At 39.5% G+C, this 20,857-nt stretch overlaps 8 protein-coding genes across 8 annotated transcripts; 1 reads left to right on the forward strand and 7 right to left on the reverse strand. All coding sequences in view use genetic code 12, as the record gives it.

Annotated features, from left to right (window-relative positions):
• Positions 1-759: 759 nt before the first annotated feature.
• RJT20DRAFT_4018 (pepsin-like aspartic protease) lies at positions 760-1,989 on the reverse strand (the record flags this gene model as incomplete). Its single annotated transcript, XM_064920010.1, has 1 exon — positions 760-1,989. One exon carries the CDS (start codon positions 1,987-1,989, stop codon positions 760-762), a length of 1,230 nt encoding a protein of 409 aa, XP_064772123.1.
• A 1,040-nt stretch (positions 1,990-3,029) lies between these two features.
• Positions 3,030-3,523, reverse strand: RJT20DRAFT_137511 (uncharacterized protein; the record flags this gene model as incomplete). Its single annotated transcript, XM_064918571.1, has 2 exons — positions 3,030-3,421; positions 3,499-3,523. The coding sequence occupies 2 exons, from the start codon at positions 3,521-3,523 to the stop codon at positions 3,030-3,032; spliced, it is 417 nt and encodes a 138-aa protein (XP_064772124.1).
• Positions 3,524-5,206: 1,683 nt separating this feature from the next.
• On the reverse strand, positions 5,207-6,368 carry RJT20DRAFT_137512 (secreted aspartic proteinase 1; the record flags this gene model as incomplete). Its single annotated transcript, XM_064918572.1, has 3 exons — positions 5,207-5,754; positions 5,923-6,099; positions 6,242-6,368. 3 exons carry the CDS (start codon positions 6,366-6,368, stop codon positions 5,207-5,209), a joined length of 852 nt encoding a protein of 283 aa, XP_064772125.1.
• RJT20DRAFT_65320 (uncharacterized protein) lies at positions 6,363-7,705 on the reverse strand. The gene has a single exon (XM_064921120.1). It carries the CDS (start codon positions 7,454-7,456, stop codon positions 6,698-6,700), a length of 759 nt encoding a protein of 252 aa, XP_064772126.1. The 5' UTR covers positions 7,457-7,705; the 3' UTR covers positions 6,363-6,697.
• A 1,687-nt stretch (positions 7,706-9,392) lies between these two features.
• RJT20DRAFT_65326 (uncharacterized protein) lies at positions 9,393-10,700 on the reverse strand. Its single transcript, XM_064921121.1, has one exon. It carries the CDS (start codon positions 10,667-10,669, stop codon positions 9,563-9,565), a length of 1,107 nt encoding a protein of 368 aa, XP_064772127.1. The 5' UTR covers positions 10,670-10,700; the 3' UTR covers positions 9,393-9,562.
• Positions 10,701-11,537: 837 nt separating this feature from the next.
• On the reverse strand, positions 11,538-13,602 carry GPT1 (Gpt1p). Its single transcript, XM_064921122.1, has one exon. It carries the CDS (start codon positions 13,346-13,348, stop codon positions 11,597-11,599), a length of 1,752 nt encoding a protein of 583 aa, XP_064772128.1. The 5' UTR covers positions 13,349-13,602; the 3' UTR covers positions 11,538-11,596.
• A 1,822-nt stretch (positions 13,603-15,424) lies between these two features.
• On the reverse strand, positions 15,425-17,438 carry RJT20DRAFT_131536 (uncharacterized protein). Its single transcript, XM_064918024.1, has one exon. It carries the CDS (start codon positions 17,086-17,088, stop codon positions 15,607-15,609), a length of 1,482 nt encoding a protein of 493 aa, XP_064772129.1. The 5' UTR covers positions 17,089-17,438; the 3' UTR covers positions 15,425-15,606.
• A 608-nt stretch (positions 17,439-18,046) lies between these two features.
• On the forward strand, positions 18,047-20,764 carry GPI7 (mannose-ethanolamine phosphotransferase; the record flags this gene model as incomplete). Its single annotated transcript, XM_064915631.1, has 1 exon — positions 18,047-20,764. The coding sequence occupies one exon, from the start codon at positions 18,047-18,049 to the stop codon at positions 20,762-20,764; it is 2,718 nt and encodes a 905-aa protein (XP_064772130.1).
• Between the last annotated feature and the right edge of the window lie 93 nt (positions 20,765-20,857).

A 20,857-nucleotide genomic window follows, 5' to 3' on the forward strand; every position in this document is an offset into this window, starting at 1 on the left:
ACTAAATTTGAAATGATTGACCCAAAAAGCATCTATAAACTTGCGACAAATTTCATTTATACAGCTCCCCGAGCTGATTTATGATGCGAGGACCAATAACCAAGGGAGTTAAGCTATTTAATGTCTTGCATAAGTAAATATTCTTAAATGCCTACTTTCAAAATTAACAAAGTAATCCAATGTGGACTAAAATCGGAGATCTAACACAGTGGGGAAGTCTATTCTCTCTAAAAATATGCAAAATCCCCATAGTGGACGGCAATAATACTTCTATGTGAAGAAAATGCCAACAGATTGAATGTGTCATATTAAAGAAAGTACGGATCAGTACACTTGGTATTTGCGGTGAAAAATTTTCCTTAAACTCGAAGTTTGGCATATTATGGTAACAAGAAAATTCAAGCATGGTCTATAATTTCACAAGTTTAAAATAGCGAATATGATTGATATTGTCACTTTCATTTGCATCTCTCTATGTCATTTTGAAAGGATACATACGATACTATAAAATAGTATCATTCACGTTTACGCGTGAATACCACTGATAGGCAACAAGTTCAGCAATTTATCCTTAAGGAAGGATGTTCAAGTTATTTGCATAGACTGAAAATCTCACGCAGCTATATTACCAAGATCGTTTACCGAACAATTGAGGAAATTAAGTTTGTATTAAAATAAAATAAAATATATACTCAGGATAATTGCCAAAAAAACAAAAAGATAAAAAAACTCTTAACTAACAAAACTGTTAAATGTAGATTAGATAGCCACAATTTCCAGATCTTTTGTGTACTTGACTTGAGCAAGGCTCACAGTCGAGTCATCCAAGTTGTACACTACGTATGCACTTCTCAAGAAGTTGTCACCCAAAATAGAATACTTATTATACTTAACGCTAGTGCTTCCAACAGATAATCTACAGTACTCATTCAACACACCATTGGTGTAACGAAGTTCAACTAAATCCGTGTATGGAACTTTAATTGCAACTCCATCGAAGTTGAATGAGACGTATTTGTCTGATGGCTGGCGGCAAGGAGCTTTATTAACAGAAGTAGCTCCTACTGCACTTGCAATGGCATTGTAGATTTCGTCAGGAACATAGGTGAGAGAAGAACCTGTGTCCAAGGTTTGATTAAGATTGGCAGTCAATTCCTTCCCGTCGATTGTAATTGAATTCCACTTGATACTAAATGAACCACGATGTTTCATTGGTAATGTAACCAAGGACCCCTCATACTTAGCTTTATCAACTCCCCCAAAAATGATAGACCCAGAAGCAGCAGTGGCTTCGTTTAGATATAAGGAAAAAGCTGCAGTGTTAATCACTCCTTGTTTCTTTAAAGATAATAGGAAACTTCTATCAGACTTTCTTTCAGGGCCAAGAGCCAACATCCCCATTGAACGTGTAGAATAATTAGCATCTAAGAAATGGAACTGATTAATAACTGTTCCATCTAACAAGTGTATGTCGTCAGTCGTCCAACTACCAGTATAGGATTTTGGAAAACTCGCATAACCATACACTTGATTTCCGAAAATCTTAAGGTCTTTAGAAGAACTAGATGTTGATTTGTTATAGACACCAAAGTCATGACAGAATGTAGTATCATGTCCGTGACAAACTGCATCAGCCCCAATTATCCACAGCCGGAGTGACCCCGTATCTACTTGAAGAGTAACACGCTGTCCATCAGCTCCCACAAGCAAATCGAGTGAGTACAAGGAGTGACTTGGTCTGTTGTCTAAGGCGGTTTCAACCCATCCAGACTGTCTCTTACTCTTGTCATTGATAGTCGACGAGTTCTCACCTCTGGTAACCTGGAAATCTAATTTCAAATACTTATTGTCTCTAGCGACAAGACTTTTTGATGAACCATCCTGTGGAACGGCCAACCCGTTCACTAACGAACTGAGTGCGAGACAAAGGATTACCCCAGGGGTTATTGAAAAAATTCCGACCATTACTGATACAATTGTTGAAGACATCTTTCAATTTCAGAAAACTCGTAGTTTTGGAGCCTTTATATATATACACAAATGAGGGAACTCTATCCCTCTCTTGCTTGCTATCCTGTTTATGCTTAAATGTTTAACCATGGCTTTGCTTTGCGAATCGACAACTGTTGGCATCACCCCCTCCTATTTTCTGCACTACTACTAAATGTAAAGGAAGTCTCTGATATCGCTCAAATTACTCCTGGTACAGTAGCATTCCTTGTCTCTATTCCTTTGGTAAAAATAGGTGTCATTTTTCTTTCCAATTCGATAACTTAACACAAAAGATATTGGTACTTCAATTCGTCGTCAGTCATAATAAGAAACAATGCAGATAAGTACAATCCTGTTACGTCATATTACATTAATTGTCAAATTAATGTCAAGGTGATATTTTATTGTAGACGTAGATGAGAGGAGGTAAGTGGCCAGGATGAGGGTGAGGTAGAGAGTTGATGATGAGGGTGATAACGAAGATGAATCAATGCTGTAATGGAGGTATATGTTGATAGCACAGAGGTCATTTTTGAAAGAAACCCACCAATCATACCGAGCTTGAATCACATATTAGTACGTAACAATGACTGCAATTCCGTTGAATTAAGGAAAGAAAGGAGAGCCACGGGTAGAGAAAAAAGCAGACTAGTTTAGAAAGAAGAGACAAACAGAAGTTAATCGCAATATCACCCATTTTGGATAGTGAGATAGGTACATGAGGGGGTAAGATACAGGAGACAAGAAAGAGTAACTAGTGACAGAATAAGGCTAGATTTCACACCTTATTTCCCTGGCAGGTCTTGACTGGAGCGACATTTCAGGATTTTTGTATTGAATGTTATTCCAGGGTGATCGAACCTTGAATACCGTAGATAATATTACGATCAGTGAAAATCTCAGGAGTAGAGAAAGCTTCTGTAATACTTGATTGCATAGTCGCAATAGGCTTAATTGCTTGAAAATATACTACATTTGACGTTCTATTAGACTCATTACCATAACATGTACTAATCATATTCTAAAATTATCCTTATTCAAAGATGCCAAACCATATTTGTGGTGACACCAGATCTATGCAGCAACTGGTCATCTTCATTTCTATTTTCATAAAACTGTGCTGGGTAGGGATAGGGTGAAACAGCCAATATTGCATTTGTGACAGAACAATTGTAAGAAATAATAAACTCGAACTGTCTTAGAGTAGGACCATTAACAAATGAAAAGTCGTCAATCGCGTAAATACCGTAGGTGAGCGTCCCATACTGGTACCCCACACCGGATTTAATTCCAAGATCTTTAGAACTAGTAGATGTGGATATGTTATAGAGACCACTATGATGACATAAGTCGGGGTCGCTTTTCCCGAAACAACTAGCACCTACTCCGATAACCCACAGGTCCCAAGAACCAGTGTCTAAGTTAAGGGCTGTTTATCAGATCCCACTTGCATGTCAATGGAGTAAAAGAGTAGCTGTTCATTCTTTAGAGTAGCGTCCGCTACACCATTCCTTCTCTTCTCAATATGCATTTCCAGGAATTCGCTTGAATTAGTTTCTTTAGTATTTCTAACTACTTGGAAGTCTAATTTCAAATTTTTATTGTCCTTAGAAGTTAAATCTACGGATGTCGTGTGGAACAATAGCTCCGTTCACAACTAAGGAAAAAGCAAGTGCAAGAATCGCCTGGCGTTACAAAGAAACATACCCAAACATTCTTAGTTATATTTATTGTTGAGATAAAAAGACATGAACATTCAACTCCGGTGATTCATCATAGGTTATTGGAGCACTAATATGTATAATGAAATTGACATGTTATGCTTGAATAGACATTCTCAATGCAGCATTAGCGGTAATTTTCTCTATCTAGACTTCTAACTCAGTAATTCTAGGGAAAATGAAAGTCTAATTGAGGGTCCATTCTCGTGCCTAGGACTCAGTTGGTAAAATCTTATCCGTAAACTGGTATAGAAAACGCTGTTATTCAAAAAAAAAAAAAAAAAAAGAAAACAAAAATCTCGAATTGCCATGTCGTCTAGTTTTATTTCTAACATGATAAACGGTGCAGCAGAAGATGTCATGATGTGATGCCAGTGATGTTACATCATTTTCATATGTCCCCACGTTTTGCTGCTTAAAGGTACGAGAACTTATGCATAAGCACAATAGAAAGTAAATATTGTGCTCAGTCCATTTCGTGTTGGTTATTCGATTTACTGTCACAAAGGCTATAAAGGGAATGTAACATCATATATCAATGGTTTACCGCTAGAATAGCATTTTATGCTAGTAGCTTATAATAAAAGCTGAGAGTATCCCATTTGAAAAAATTAAATTTATGACAGGGAGCATATAGATTTCAAGTTCGATTTCACGTATTTTTGTAATCAAACTATTTGAATATCTTGATGAAAATGTGAGATAGAGTTACCACGTCGAGGTTTTCAGTGTTTGCCTTTCACATTCCACGGTTTCTTTTCTTTCGATACTTTTCCTACAATAATGGCCTCTATATTCAATAATATAATAGTAAAATATTCTCAACGTTATCGAATATTCTTTTTCTTCAAGACTCCAATAAGTTGAAGGGGCTTCAGGAATCAAAAAAAGTTTATTGGAGCTATTATTCTTACTCTATATAGCCCCATTCGGATATTACATGGAAATACCTTCTCAAGTCAAAAATAATAGTTTAGATATCAGAAATCCCTTTCCGCTGTCTCTCAAAATGCATACTGTCTTAAAAATTACTTGTCGGGTAGTGTGCGACTTCAATAAAGGAATTGTTCCTTCAGCAACCCCTTGGCGCTACTTTGCAACTTGAGTTTTACAAACAGTAACCTTTTCTACATGAGGCAGTCATTTTGAACTTCATTGGTATTGCTAAATAGACCTCGGAAATTGCGGGTAAGTCAGAAATATCAACTTTAGATTTTGCGGATCACGAATTCGTACCTGCCTTAGTTTGAAATATAAAGTCATGTCAAGCATGTTTGATTTTCACCACCATTTTTCATTAGCCACTAGTTAGATTCTACAAATTCAGAGCCTTTTGAGTAATTTCATGGTGATTAGAGAGCCACGGATTCCTAAGCCGACGACTATCTCCACCGAACTTTGATGATAGCGTATTGATAAAACATAAAAAATAAGCTAAGTAGTATATTACTCGTAGATAATCTACGCGTAAATGAGATGATGTTAAATGTAGATTACATAGCCACGATTTCCAGATCTTTTGTGTAGTTGACTTGAGCAAGGCTTACAGTCGAGTCATCCAAGTTATACACTGCGTAAGCACTTCTCAAGAAGTTGTCACCCAAAATATAATACTTATTATCCTTCGTGCTTCTAACAGTAAGTCCACAGTACTCATTCAACACACCATTGGTGTAACGAAGTTCAACTAAATCCGTGTATGGAACTTTAATTGTAACTCCATCGAAGTTGAATGAGACGTATTTGTCTGATGGCTGGCGGCAAGGAGCTTTATTAACAGAAGTAGCTCCTACTGCACTTGCAATGGCATTGTAGATATCGTCAGGAACATAGGTGAGAGCAGAACCTGTGTCCAAGGTTTGATTAACATTGGCAGTCAATTCCTTCCCGTCGATTGTAATTGAATTCCACTTGATACTAAATGAACCACGATGTTTCATTGGTAATGTAACCAAGGACCCCTCATACTTAGATTTATCAACTCCCCCAAAAATGATAGATCCAGAAGCAGCAGTGGCTTCGTTTAGATATAAGGAAAAAGCTGCAGTATTAATCACTCCATGTTATAATAGGAAAGTTCTATTAGAGTTTCTTTCAGGGCCAAGAGCCAACATCCCCATTGAATGTGTAGAATAATTAGCATCTAAGAAATGGAACTGATTAAGAACTGTTCCATCCAAAAAGTATATGTCGTCAGCCATCCAACTACCAGTATAGGAGTTTGGGATACTCGCATAACCGTACACCTGTTTCCCAGGAATTCCAAGGTCTTTGGAAGAACTAGATGTTGATTTGTTATAGACACCAAAGTCATGACAGAATGTAGTATCAGATCCGTGACAAACTGCACCAGCCCCAATTATCCACAGCCAGAGTGACCCAATATCTATTTGAAGAGTAACACGCTGTCCATCAGCTCCCACAAGCAAATCGAGTGAGTACTAGGAGTGACTTGGTCTGTAGTCTAAGGCGGTTTCAACCCATTCAGGTTTTCATACTCTTGTCATTGATAGTCGACGAGTTCTCACCTCTAGCAACCTGGAAATCTAATTTCAAATACTTATTGTCTCTAGCGACAAGACCTTTTGATGGACCATCCTGCGGAACAGCCAACCCGTTCACTACCGAATAGAGCGAAAGGATTAACCCAGGCATTATTTATTAGTGAGAGGCACCCTCACGAAAGGCAGAAAGTTAGTGTGACAAGACAAGGCTAGATTTCACAACCTTGATTCCCTGCCAGATTTTGACTGGTGCAACGTTTTCAGGATCTTGTGTTGAATGGTATTCCATGGTGATTTCGAACCATGGATACCATAGACTGTAGTACGATCATTGAAAATCTCAGGGCTAGAGCACACTACTGTATTACTTCATTGAATGGTCGCAATCGCCTTTATTGCTTCACAATATACTTCATTTATCACTCTGTTAGAATCATTACAGGGTTACCTGTTTTTATTAATCATATCCTTAAGTGGCCCTTATGCAAAGAGCTGCTCGACCATACTTGTGGTGACACCAGAACCACCCAGCGACTGGTTGCTGTTTTCATTCTTATCCTCGCTCTTCTCGGTCTCTGCTTTCCTGCTTTCCTCCTCTTTCAACTCCGCGAGCTTATGAAGTAAAATCGACTTCCGCTGAGATGACATCAAACTATCCACCAACTGCTGTGTCGGCTTGTGTACATGCATGAAATTGCAGTGATCGCCTCTGGTGCATTCGGATACTTCGTACGCTCTACAATTGGCTTCTTCAAAACTATTAACTGGTGATAACTCGCAATGCACTGGCCTGGCGTCAAACCACTCCTGGTTCAAAATGTGGGTAGCGTACAACGCGGACTTCTTGTTTTCAAATTTTACATAAACGTTTCCATTCAAATGATTGTTCTCGTTTTCGCAAACTACTATGTCAGTGACAGCTCCTAAAGTGGCAAATTTGACAAAGATGTCCTTATAGAATTGGTCAAAGTACTGCTGGAGCTGCTTTGCATTCAACTCCTCATCTTTGTTCTTATTAAGCTTTGGATTCTGATAGAGATTGGGTAATAGTATGGTATTCGAGGACGTTGGCCGTATATGCTTTCTGGAACACTTTTCTCCATGACGACATGATCCAATCTTGTTGTAGAAAGTACATGGCAAACGGTCTTCACCGTTTTTTGTTGTTATATTCTTGTGAATGTGCTGTCCATTGGGTTCATATCCTCCCGGATTACGGTTATTACTAATGTAAGACATTATCTAGAAAATCAACAGTGGCTCTCTTACCGTTGACGTTGAATTATGATGGTCTTCTCCATAAGGATTTTTCAAACCGAAAAGATTTGGATTTTTCACATATGTGTGGTGTGCATATAGTCTAGTTTAAATTTGCATCCATTTGTTGATCTTCTTATGGGATGGATTCAAGATATCAATTTCTAAGTCAGCCTGGAAGAAAGAAGTCCTTTTGTTGACAACATCATCCGTTATTGTTACCAATCCAACACCATCCTTATCTTTAATATGCTCGTAGGAATGTAGTCCTAGAATGTGCTTCTTTACTTCCTTGGCACGGTTTTTATTTCTAATGGTAGTCCGTACAGAGTATCCCTTCTGTAAAAGTCTATAGATGGAGAAAATGGCAACATGGCCAGTTCAACCGGTTAAAAGAACTTTCTCGGCAACTGCCATTCTTGATATAGCTTTTAATGGTTTTCATGGAATATACCGTCAAGTATAGCACGAAATATCGACTCTTATTTATACTACTTGAGCGTCCGCCATAATTAGTGTGCAAAAAGCTTGGAAATAGGCTTGCCTCGCTACCAAATATGATTTGGGCGAGGACTTAATCAAGCTGAAACGAAACCGGATTTCTAAGGACTTTGACATTTTCTCCGTTCACCTAGTCCTCACTTTGAGACAAATAGCCGTCTTGGAGTATAATCATTTGTTTTTGATCATAATAAGTTTCAACGGATAAACGAAGCGTGAAAGCTCCTACAATGGAAATGTGTTAGGGGACGTCGAATAGACGAAAAAAGCCAATCCCCGAGTTTATTCAGATATCTCCGGTTGTACGAAAGGGTGCGGAATAAATCTTGTTATCGGATGCTAAGACTGTTCCGATGGAAATTTCTTATGTCCTTTAATGAAATTCACCAAACTTGGTATGGTTGTGGCGAATAAGGAAGGCAGAAAGGTGGAGTGATCACCGGTATATCTTTGCCTGTAAAAAGCAGGTCATTTCTCTCAAGAGTTCTCAGACACTAAAACACTATCTTCGACTAATCCTTTGTTGGCCACATTGTTTTACTGTCATTAAGCAGTGAGTCTTTATCACCTGTTCTTCCCAATTGGGGTTTATAGTTTTGTTTAAAGATCTCCTTGACACATTCCCTTGAAAAATATTCTTCCGTTGTTGTGTTAAGTGCTCTGGGAGTCACTGTTATGGAATGTGAAAGCAACATGGTATAATTTTGCAGCCATGTGCTACTAGCTATTTACCCAATTTCGAATTAAATATGTATTAATAAACACCAAAATATAGTTGAGACGCATAAAACAATTTCCGAATGTTGATGTCTTTCTTTAGAAATTAAAATGTCTACACTACTGCTTACTAGCATGGGCATGACATATTGTAGTTGGACATCCTCCCTTTCTGCATCAAACCTAAAATGATATTCAAGTAGTATTTCAATTATTACGCATTACTCCAGGTACGTTGTTGTATCTATGGGTCATGTCCGCATGCAACCTTAATGGCAATCTGTAGTATGTGTCAAATATACCAATTTCGTTTCTTCTTCCATTAGGTTGTCATTAGTTCCTGCTGTAAAGAGAAAGGAGAGAGTGCGGAAGATGCTCCATCACTTTCAAAAGGTTGTCTATCAATTTTACAATATTAGCGTACTTAAGAGTAAATACAGCTCATTTCTTCATTGTAGAACGGAAAATAAGACACCATACACACATTGGAGCTATTTTATCATCCGTACTTTGCGACACTCTTTGGAATGATTGTATAATCTCCATAACTTCCAAGAATTGTATACCACGTTTCAGTCCTACAGTATTGTAGTATCCAACTAATCTCGTGAAAGGAACTGAGCTAGGTTGTCCTTCATCAGAGTAACTCGAGCGAATTACATTTGGTGCAAACAAGTAATAACCCTTCTGCATATCTTGAAGTATGACGTAATTTATTGTTAGATGTATCCAAATATTGGATGCCCAGTGGTTGGCTTGGGTAAGAACATACGAAGTATTTGACATTAACAAGTTTTCGATATCATGGCTTCCCCTACGTAGACTACTTAATCATTTGTTACAATTTCAATTAGGGAAAGGCATTTGAAGTTATAATGTTTCAACCGTAGCAAGTAATGCTTCCTTAGTAGCAAGTGGCTGCCACTTGAAGACTCTCTTGGCTTTGTCGTTTTGAGTTTCTCTCTGTGTATCCAAATATGGAACAGCTAGCTTAACAGTGGATATAAAGTGTGCTAGGAATCTAATCAACCCTGAAGGAAGTTCTCGGGCAGGTAGGTTTCCGACAATAACTTTGCCATTACTCTGAGGGGACGAGTAATGCTTCTTGAGCATTTGGGAATAGTCAAACCATTTGAGAGTGGGACTATTATCACATTGGAGAATGAAACGCTCGTTCCTTGCCTCCGGTACGTGGATGGCCCTTTCGTTTATATAAGCAATGTCTCTAACGTCAGTGGTACCCATAAAAATCCTTGGAACTCCAAACTTCATCCTTCCGTCCACAAAACCTGATACTATGTGCTCTGCTGCAACACATTTCTGTCCTGGTATATTCGGACCCATTATCGCTGTTGGATTCAAGGAAGTCATTTCCAAACCAGAAGTATTCTCCTTGCTGTTAATCCAGTCCCATGCTGCACGCTCTTGAATTAGCTTGGATTTGGCATACGCATTGGGAGTTTCTTGAGGAATGGACCAATCGCTCTCTGTGATTTTGGGTACCTTACCCTTGGGATCAGGTTTTGCACCGGTGTATGAGATTGCAGCAGCGCTGGACATAAGCACCAATCTCTTCACCTTATATTTGTTTGCTAACTTAAGTAACCTTAAGGTGCCATCCCGTGAAACATTTACCGTGTTGTCATCTGCAGTTGTTGTAGGAGATGCGATATGCTGGATGTAATCAACACCAGAAACTGCTTCTTCCCACCCGCTACTTTTTTCCAAATCAGTCTCGTAAAAGGAAACCTTGTCATTGATCACTTTTTCTGTTACTTCAACTAAATCCACGTCGTTTGCATCACTAACATGCTGGTAAGTACGTAAAGCTAAAATATGCTTCTTTATTTGGTCAGCTCGGCTTTTATTTCTGATCGTGGTCCTAACAGAGTACCCCTTCTGCAAAAGCCTATAGATGGAGAAAATGGCTACATGGCCACTTCCTCCGGTTACAAGAACAATTTCGTTTGCTGTCATATCTAAAATTTTAAATGTATTGAATTTTGAATGCATAGCCTTTAAGTGACAATTCGATTCTCATCAGATAATTGTTTCGTATTTATACTGAATGTATCTCCGTAATTTTATGGAATTAGGGTGCAAAAAGCGGTCCAAACTACAGTTCTCATCGTCGCTACCAATCAAGGATTCAAATGACAACTACCAGACTACATTCTGAATCCGGACTTACATGGACATAGGCTTTTCTACGTCTAAACTTTTCTCGGAAGACAAATATCCAGGTTTGCCGGAGGGAAAATTGATTCCACATGATTCTGTATTGTCGGAATACGAATATACCCCACAATATTCTGTATTGATAACAATATATTTTGGAATAGTGTGCAGCCTGGCAAGTCCTTGGAGGATTTAATTTATTTCCAGAAGCTTCGATAGAGGATTATCGCCGAGTATCATCAAGGTAACTCCGTGATTAAACAAAGGGCGGAATGCAAGTTTGGTTTCCGGTGTTAAAACTAAAGTCCGTTCGTTTCATGTATATGTTAGGATTCTATTCGTTACCAGGGTCGGAGATTGGAATTGAGTTAGTAGTTTGTAGCTAATTCATCTATTGCATGGTTTTAAATAGCACAATTGCCCTTGAATTGTCGTCAAACACTCTTCTCTGGTAATAAAAGGAACGGCTTTACACCAAGTTCCTAATTGGGATTTATAGCTTCTTCTCTTCTAGTTATCACATTATCTGCAAATATAATTTCTAATGTAATGTAAATTTTGCATCAGAAAGAACCAAAATGGTCCAGCTGTTAATTGGTGCAATTTCGCAGCCATTACTTCTAATAATTTTACACCCAAAATTCTGTATTAAACATGTATTAATGAACACCAAAATAGAATTAAAATTACTCACAAATTAATAAATAAATGCAATAGAAGTCGTATTTATGACTTTTCATCGTACTCTTGAGACGTCTCATCCTTTTCCTTACCGTGGATGACATATTCGCCGGAATCACCATATACAAGTTGGTCGTGCTCGAGATTACTCTTAGGACCAATGTACCACTTGTGGGCATCCACGAAGAACCAAATTGTTACTAAAAGAAGAGTGCCAAAGAATACAACAACAGTCCAGTTCATTTCGTCTGGAGTCAAATCCTTGCCTCTCACGTATGGGAAGCACAAGATAGGAATCATGGTGGTCACGAATGCAACACTGACGGCTCCAACAGGAGTGGACCAACGACCCAAATTCCAAGGTCCTGGCTTAAAGTGGTTTCTTGCAACAGTAATCTTTAAGAGAGTAGGCATGGTGAAAGACACGAAACCTGCAATACCACCGACAGAGAAAATGGCTCCAATTGCGGTGTCACCAGCAAACATAAGCAAAAGGGACAATTGACCGATAAACAAGTTAATCCATACTGCATTGACAGGAGTTTGAGTCAATGGCAAGACTTGCTTCCACCATCTTGAACCAGGGAACATTCCGTCACGAGAGTATGCGAAAGTAACTCTTGAAGCTGCCAACATACATGAACATCCCATGAAGAAAGATGAAATGATAGTTAAAGCAGTGGCTGCGACAACCATGTTGTCACTCAAGATCTGGGTGAGGTAGGTAACAAATGGCTGACCTAAGCCAGTAGGATCCTCAGCAATGGCATCAATGTCCACCACAGTGTAAGCAATGGCAATCATGAAAAGGAAACCAATCAAACCACCAACAGAACTAGTCAAAACAATGGCTCTTGGGGCTGCGACAGCTGCGTTGGAACACTCCTCTGCAAGATGGAAAGGAGAGTCGTAACCACTCATACTCCAAATAACACCCAAGAAGGACATCAACATAGCGATACCTTGTGGCCACTCAGTCTGGTTATATAAAGACCATGCAACTGCATTCTTGTTGAACTTTGGAACGTCACCATTATAACGGGAGTCACGATCGTTACCAGCAAGGATCATTACAAAAACAACTACCAAGAAAACAATGTTACATGTGGTCCCTGTGGAGTTGAAGGTTGCTAACCAGCGGGTAGGGAGAGAAGAAATGATAGCATGAACCACTTGGATACCGGTAGTCAAACCATAAATGTGACCATTTGTTGGAGTATAACTTGGGTCTCTGTAACTTCTTAAGGCGAGCATCATACAAGCACCGGAATAGTTGACAGATGGAGAGGCTGTGATTTGACACAACCAGTTGGACCAACATGTGATCCAGGTTAAGAATGGAGCCCATTTCTTAGGAGCCAATTGTGAGACGGCGTATGGAGTACCAGAAGCGACTGGGAATGCTGAAGCAACTTCAGCCAAACTAAAGGCCACAGAGGTGACGAAAAATACAGCAAGAAGCCATGGAATGGGTGACATACCAATAACCAATTGCTGGTAGTCGAAACAAGCTGCGATAGAAGGAAGCAAACCAAGCACAGAGAAGGAAACAGCGAAAACACTCCAACCATTGAATTCTCTCTTGAATTCTTGCTTGTAACCCATGGCCAAGATAACGGCTTCATCTTGGTCTACTTCGTGGGACACATTGATTGTGATATCCTTATTAGATAACATGGATGTGAGTTGCATGGCGTCCACATGGACCTGGGACGTCACTGGGCTAAGGCCCTTGGACTCCCTCGGGCTTACCACGGCAGAGTTGGATTTGGATTTGGATTTTAAAGCGTCGAGCATGCTGAACTAAGGAACAGAGTACGAACGGATGCAGTTGCCGAAAGTTGGGATTTTCAACAAGCGTGAAGCTTGAATTAGGCTGACGGCGGTAATTTTCGAAACTGAACTATTATTAACACAAGACAGAGGTGTGCTGGAGAGAGCAGTCCGTCTGTGGGTTTTGTTGAGTGGAACACTTAGGCTCGGGGAAAGGTTGCAAACGCAGAACGAAACCTACAAAAAAATACACAAGATTGTTGAATTTCTACCACTTTTAAGTTCGCAGCTCGCCTCAACAACACCTGGATCCTACCATATATATATACATCTTGTATATTTCCCTCCTCCGATATCTTTCATAGCAAAATCACATTTGGGGTAGCAGAGATTCGGGAAGATGTCACAAAAAGGTGCATGAAATTATTTTTTCCATCGACCATCTTAGACAGGCGCTAGAGATAAGGAAGAAATGAAGGTGGTTTATTATGGAATTGATACGAAAGCCGGAACGCAGGTAAAATTGGGAATGAATGGGGACCGGGCAGAGCAGAGGCTATTTTTGCAGTGTTTCTTTTGCCAAAAAAATTATTAACGGCGGACTGTTATTTATTGCAGTGAATGTCTGGAGGTGCCTGTTGAGTTTATCTTGCAGCAGCAGCAGCAGCACTAATAATTTAGAAATAAATTAGAGGGCGGACCATAAAAGTACTAGCAATGAGATAGTAAAAGCAAAAGTAAAAGCAAACCCTTGACCAGCAAGAACTAGACCAGAGACCATAAACTACACCTTGGAACTGGCATCGAACTCTTCCAAATGAGGACAATCCGCGTCGAGAATGTGCCCTCCCCCTCTCGTTTTCTCATTAGGCTAATTGCAAACACCAGTTCCCGCTGTAAGTGGGGACTTCTAAGATTTAGTTATTAACATGTTCGTAAATTAGTTTCAAAAATATTTTTTGTGATGAGAATGCCATCCAGAAAAGTAAAGCATGACAAAAGGTTAGAATTGCTGAAATCTCCGCTATCTCGGTGAGCAAACAAGGTTATCAGTTATCTCCAAGATAGGCCCCACGAAAATTCTCTTGTGTTATCAAGCCCAGCAACCGTGTTACCGCTAGCACGTCTGGTTCCAACCTAGACTAGGGAACTTGGCAGACGACTGTTGTAGCTTAAACGGCATTTTTTCCTGTTATTTGGGTATTTTCTCACGCTTTTGCGCGAGATGCGCGAATCCATCCCAATGGGGCAAATCTCTGTGACTACGGAAATTATATTGGGCGCATCCCTGGTTACCAACGAGGTAATTAATAATCGCCTTGGATGTATACCGGCCGCTAATTTTGACTCCCACAGCCAAACGGCAGGTAGAATCAACTGGAGATGAGAGTTCAGCCGGGTATAGGTGATCTCGTATCAAAGAAAGTCCCAAATTTTTATGAGTGACTTCCATTATCAAAGATAGCTTAGCGGTAAATGACTACACAGGGGGGGGGGGGGGGGGGGGGGGGGGGGTTGATCTCAACATAAGCGTGGCCATCTCTCAGTAATAGCAAAGTCATGGACCTCAAGCTTTGATAAGCGAACTCGGTGATTCAGTGGGGCTCAAAGAAATGTATGATTTTGACGTTTTCTAATCGGTATATTACTGCTAGTTAATCTTTTCTCTATACAATTCGTGAATAATTCACTAATGACCAGAGTCACTCGCATACTTCCATATAATACGCCAAAGTTCTACATAGCTCGATAATGTATCTCTGAAACTTGTCTTACTTGTGCCTGCCCCACACTCGTCTTCCAGGTACTGTAATAAATTTTGCACTCCTTGCATTTGGTTTGAAGCCGAGAACCAATATTACCCCATGAATATATCCAATAAAGGTAGTTTGAAGTTAACCGCCGGCCTGCCTCTTTCTACTAACACGAAGCATTGCTTTTGCTTCTCTTCTAGCCCTTGTTATTGTGTGTCTTTAGCTAATGCCTTGGTATCGTCGTGCAGATGCGCCTTTGACCCAAGAAATTGCCTAATTCGGTAACAAATATGCCAGGAAAGCAAGTAAGAATTGAAGTAGGAATGTTCATCTTGCTTGTCTGAAACAAGTAGTAAAACACCTAGAGTAAATATCTAGAGTTCGGAGCTCTACTGAAGAATTTGCAGCTCCAGGACCTTAAAATGATGAAGTATTCTCTATTTTGTTCAAATCTCAACCTTCTGTAAAACTGTATAGTCGTTAGTCTTGTCAGTTGTAATGATATTCTTGTATTATGCTACTAATATATTAATCCTTTCTTAGACTGTCATACTTGAGTACAGCACTCATCAAGACCTCAAATCCAGTATGGACATCTTCGGGTTTACTGTACTCAGCTGGATTATGACTGACACCATCTTTGGATGGAATAAAGATCATGGAAGTTGGGACCCTTGTACTGGTAGAACATGAGTCGTGACCAGCTCCACTGATAATCTCTCTTGCCAAGTCGGCACCTACAATCTCACTGGCAGACTCTCGTACACATGCGATACAATCGTCATGGAATTTAACAGCGTCAGACGTATATATGTGGTCAAACTCCAATGATAATGCTCTTCCAGACTCACTTGCAATCTTTGGGAATTCCTTCTTGATCTCGCCCAATATAGCAGATAATCCCTTGTCTTGAATATGGCGAACATCAATGATAAACTCTACATGTTCTGGGATGACGTTGACAACAGCGGGCTTTACATTGAGAACTCCAACACTGAACAAACACCCATGTTTCTTTGCAAGTTCATTGCCCTTCACGATCATCTGTGAAGTTGCTAATAATGCATCTGAACGAGCAGCCAAAGGGGTAGTACCAGTGTGCTGAGCTTTACCAAATACTCTTACTTTGTACCAAGCGTAGGATTGTACACCCGTTACAATTCCAATCAACTTCTTTTCATCTTCAAGAACAGGACCCTGTTCAATATGAATCTCAAAATGAGCTTTAATGGGGTTCGTTTTATAACTAGCCTTATTTGGTCCCAAATATCCAATTCTTTTCAATTCGTGTTCCACAGTGACTGGTTCGGCATCTGTCACCGACTCAAGTTTGTATGCTGTTTCCAATGGGATATTCTCTGCCCACACACTTGAAGCCATAATGGACATGGGAAATCTTGCACCCTCCTCGTTAGTCCAATTGATTAGGGCAATCGGATAATTGGGTACAAACTCGTTTTCCTTGAGTGTTCTCAATACTTCCAATCCCGATAATACTCCGTATATACCATCGTATCTTCCTCCTGTGGGCTGGGTATCCAAATGAGACCCAATTGCTGTTGGTGCAGCATTATTGTTTTTACCAGGGTAAATGGCAAAGATGTTTCCTATCTCATCAACTTTGATTTCGCAGCCTAAACTCTTAGTTTCGTCTATGAACCAGTCTCTTACACCTTTATCCAAGTCACTCAACGTAAGACGACAAACACCAGTTTGGGTACTTTCAGGACCCCATACACCTTTGGCACCAAAGGCCTTGGCAGTTTCGTGTATGGTAGTAAGCAATCTACCAGGTTTAATTTTTAAATTCTTGAAAGACATTTTGCGGCTCTTTTTACCTTCTTCGGCTTGTGTGTAATTTTTGAGTTTTTCACAGCTGATGTAAGTCAAAATATAATTGGTAATCGGTATTATATATATATTGTGGTGAGAGCGGAATTTGCCATATCGATATGCACTGATAAGGAAACAGTATCCTATTTGGGACGAAATGCGGGAACCAATCCCCATTGTCGGATGAATATTTTAGCATTCTAGTACCTTGCTAAAGATTAGTTTAAACGAGGCTAAGCCATCTACTTTGTTGCAAATAGCATGAGAGTTGAGAAGAAGGCGGGAGGAATGGCGTATATTGAGTTAGATGAGATCTGAAAGTGACAATGGAGATTGTTATAGTCATATCATTGGGAGAGGCAAGTGCACTTAAGTATTGTCTTCTAATGTAGTCTTTATAAATAGACATCTGAGGTTAACTTATGAAGAATTAGTAGTTAATCTTTCTTTGGGACTATCACCATGGGTTTGGGCTTTTATTGCATTTCTTTAATCTAAACAGTTCCCTTCATAATTTTCACTTTTTTGGTGATTTTTTGTCCAATTAACAAACTTTCATTGATAATAGCGTGTTCTTTTCTTCTTGTTATTTCAGGCGTCCTCCAAAAGATCGTAAAACGTTAAAACTTTTCCCACAATAGCTGGAATGGCATCTTCATCAAATCCTGAATCTTGGTTCCACATCTTGATTTACCGTAAGGAATTCGTTTCGACATGCTACATATGATCCGTCAACTGGGTCCTTGCATACACGATATGGTTACGAACCACTTAACACCATATCTTCTTTAAATTCCGCTTTCCTTTTCAAAAACAATTCCGTTCACACAATTACCCCATTACCTATATCTTAGCTATCACTAGCAGTTAACACTTCCCTGAATCCATCAGAACCAACAATCACATCCTTCACCACAGCCTTTCCTCTACCTGCACCGACTTGGAGGCTGCAAATAAAACTCCGGCCATATGCCGCTCCCCCTGCAGTACTGAAAAATTAAGCTGGAAATCTGGAGAAACCGTGGACTGAATTATGATTTAATGATGATTGTTCTTTATTACAATTACAATTGGTAAGGTTATTGGTAAGTAATTGGTAAGTTATTACTGTAGTTGTAGGTTTATTGAACGGCACATGAGTTCGTTGTCCCTCACTTCGAGATGGCTGTTTCAACTCGTTCTCATTGTGACGCACATAGTGGGTCTCTTGTTCTTCCTAAAAGGGTTCTTTCCCTCCAAAGTAGTTCTCCCGGGATTCAATGAATTCTCCGACGAATCGTCGCCATTTGCTGCCAATTGGAGAGGAGCTCCTCAATTCGACAAATTCATTGTCATGGTAGTCGACGCCATGCGCTCGGACTTCTGCTACTCCAAAGAAAGGTCACATATGACGTTTCTTCATGGCTTGATCAATGACGGAAATGCGATTCCTTTCACAGCTTTCTCAAACCCTCCAACAGTGACTTTACCTCGTTTAAAAGGTATCACCACGGGAGGAACACCAAACTTCTTGGACGCCATTCTTAATATTGCCGATGATAATGATAATTCGCAGGGTTTGTTCAACCAAGATTCCTGGATTCACCAATATTCGAAGTTGGGTAAGAAGATCAACTTCTTCGGAGATGATACATGGTTGAAGTTGTTTCCTGATCAGTTTGGCGAAACAGAGGGTACAAATTCCTTCTTTGTCAGCGATTTCACGGAGGTCGATAACAACGTCACCAGACACTTGGATGTTCAATTAGATCCTGCAAAATCAGAATGGGACGGTCTTATATTGCACTACTTGGGTTTGGACCACATAGGCCATAAGGGAGGACCAGATTCCGTATTCATGAAGTCAAAACAGCAGGAGATGGATACTATACTTAAAAGGTTATATCTGTATGCTCAAGATTCCGAGAAAACGGGCGAAAATGTAATCATTGTACTCATGGGTGACCATGGTATGAATGAAATAGGTAACCACGGAGCATCGTCAGCAGGTGAGACCAACGCAGCATTACTGTTCATTTCACCAAAGTTTCTGCATAAAGGATCACCTGCAGCCCCATTGGATGACAAGAATGACTATTCATACTACTCCTTTGTTAACCAGATTGACTTGGTTCCCACCTTGGCCGGTTTGCTAAACTTTCCTATTCCTAAGAACAGTTTAGGAGTGATAATTCCAGAGTTTTTGGAACTTTGGAAGAAAGATGACCAGAAAAAGAAGATTGTAAAAGAAAACTGCAAGCAGCTAATGAATTTGTTCAAAGCAAAGCACTCGGAAACTGAACATTCGAGTATTTGGCAGCAGTGGAACAAGTTAGAGGACAAGGCTGTGGACAGCACAATTGAGGAACATTATAAGTTCTTGTTGTCGGTTCAAGAATTGCTAGCTACGGCTGCAACCAATTATAATTATGAAGATATCTATCTAGGCTTCGGATTAGTGGTATTTTCTACGCTAGCCGTTTTGATAGTGTACAATTACTACTTCTTTACCAATTCTACAGTATATTTGGGATTACCCATCTTCTTCGAATTATTTACCATCGCTTACTCGATCCATTTCCATGGATCTTCATTGATTGAAGAGGAGCATCAGATTTGGTGGTTGTTTACAATCTTAAGTTGCATCTTCTTAGGTGTGACCTATTTTCAAGTAAACAGAGAAGCAACATTGTACTGGATTCTATTATCCGTTGGATTAAGGACACTCCGTGCTTGGAACAACAGCGGTCAAAAGTACTCTTCCAAGTACACCATTGCTTCCTACTTATTAAACCAGTATCCGAGTATTTTGTGGCTTTTGATTGTTGTCACTTATATAGGCACTGCTATAATCACATATATACAAGGAGGTATTGTGGACAGCTTTAGCTTATTTAACGACAGGAAAAATGGTGGATCCGCAGACTTCCAACAGGCGGGCAATTTATTTGCTTTCATGAGTATTTTCATTTCTAGTTCTATTTCCCTTCTGTTCAAATTATGCCAATACTTCAATGACGGTCACAAAATACCCCAATGGATTAATTGGCTATTTGTGTGGATATTACGAAGCTATGGCGTTGATTTGAAATACTCAATCAATGACGCTGCCTTCAAGTTCAAGGTTCAAGATATTAATATCCAAATGGCACGTTTAAGCAACTATGCTATTTTGGGTTTGTTGGTATCACGAGCCGTACTTGGTAAGATTCGTAAAGTTCGCTCTGGGTTGATTACCGATGTTGTAAACATTGCTTCTTTATTCTTATTGCAGCAAACGAAGTATGAAAACATTCCAATTTTCCTTGTGTTGTTCCTAATTAAGTTTTCATTCACGAAGTTAGTCATTTCCACACAAAGCCATGGAATTAATATCGACCAGCTCATTATTGCTACTACTATATTTACAATCTGTGTTCAGAATTTGTCATTTTTCAGTTTTGGAAACACCAATCTGTTGGCAACGGTCGATTTGTCAAATGCTTACAATGGAGTCAAGTCCTATGATGTGTTCCTAGTTGGGTTACTTACCTTTGTCTCAAATTTTGCGGCTCCAATTTATTGGTCACTTTCGTCATTTCAAATTATCCTTGAACCATCCAGAATTATTCTTGATACTTCCTTACAAATAAAGGACTTGGTCAACTTCCAGTTTTTGCGGAAGTCTATCTTGTTGGTTAAGACTATGGCTTCGTTGTTGTTTTACTCTATTTCAGCCACTAATTTAGTCGGATCATGCATTAACTTGAGATTTCACTTATTTATTTGGACGGTCTTTTCACCAAAGTTACTTTTCTTTGCTAGTTGGTCAATTTTGATGAATTTCCTTGTGGATTTGGTGATAGCTTTCGTCATATTATTTATTTTCTACTAATCTAATCTAATTAATACCAAAAATAAAAGTTATTGAATTGTTTTAGCTAGCATGCCGGCGGAGACTTTACAAAATTGAGCATTTCCCTTCACC

The sequence above is a fragment of the Scheffersomyces xylosifermentans genome (genome assembly GCF_036884685.1).
Source record: "Scheffersomyces xylosifermentans strain CBS 12540 chromosome Unknown RJT20scaffold_8, whole genome shotgun sequence".
NCBI classification, from domain to species: Eukaryota; Fungi; Ascomycota; class Pichiomycetes; order Serinales; family Debaryomycetaceae; genus Scheffersomyces; species Scheffersomyces xylosifermentans.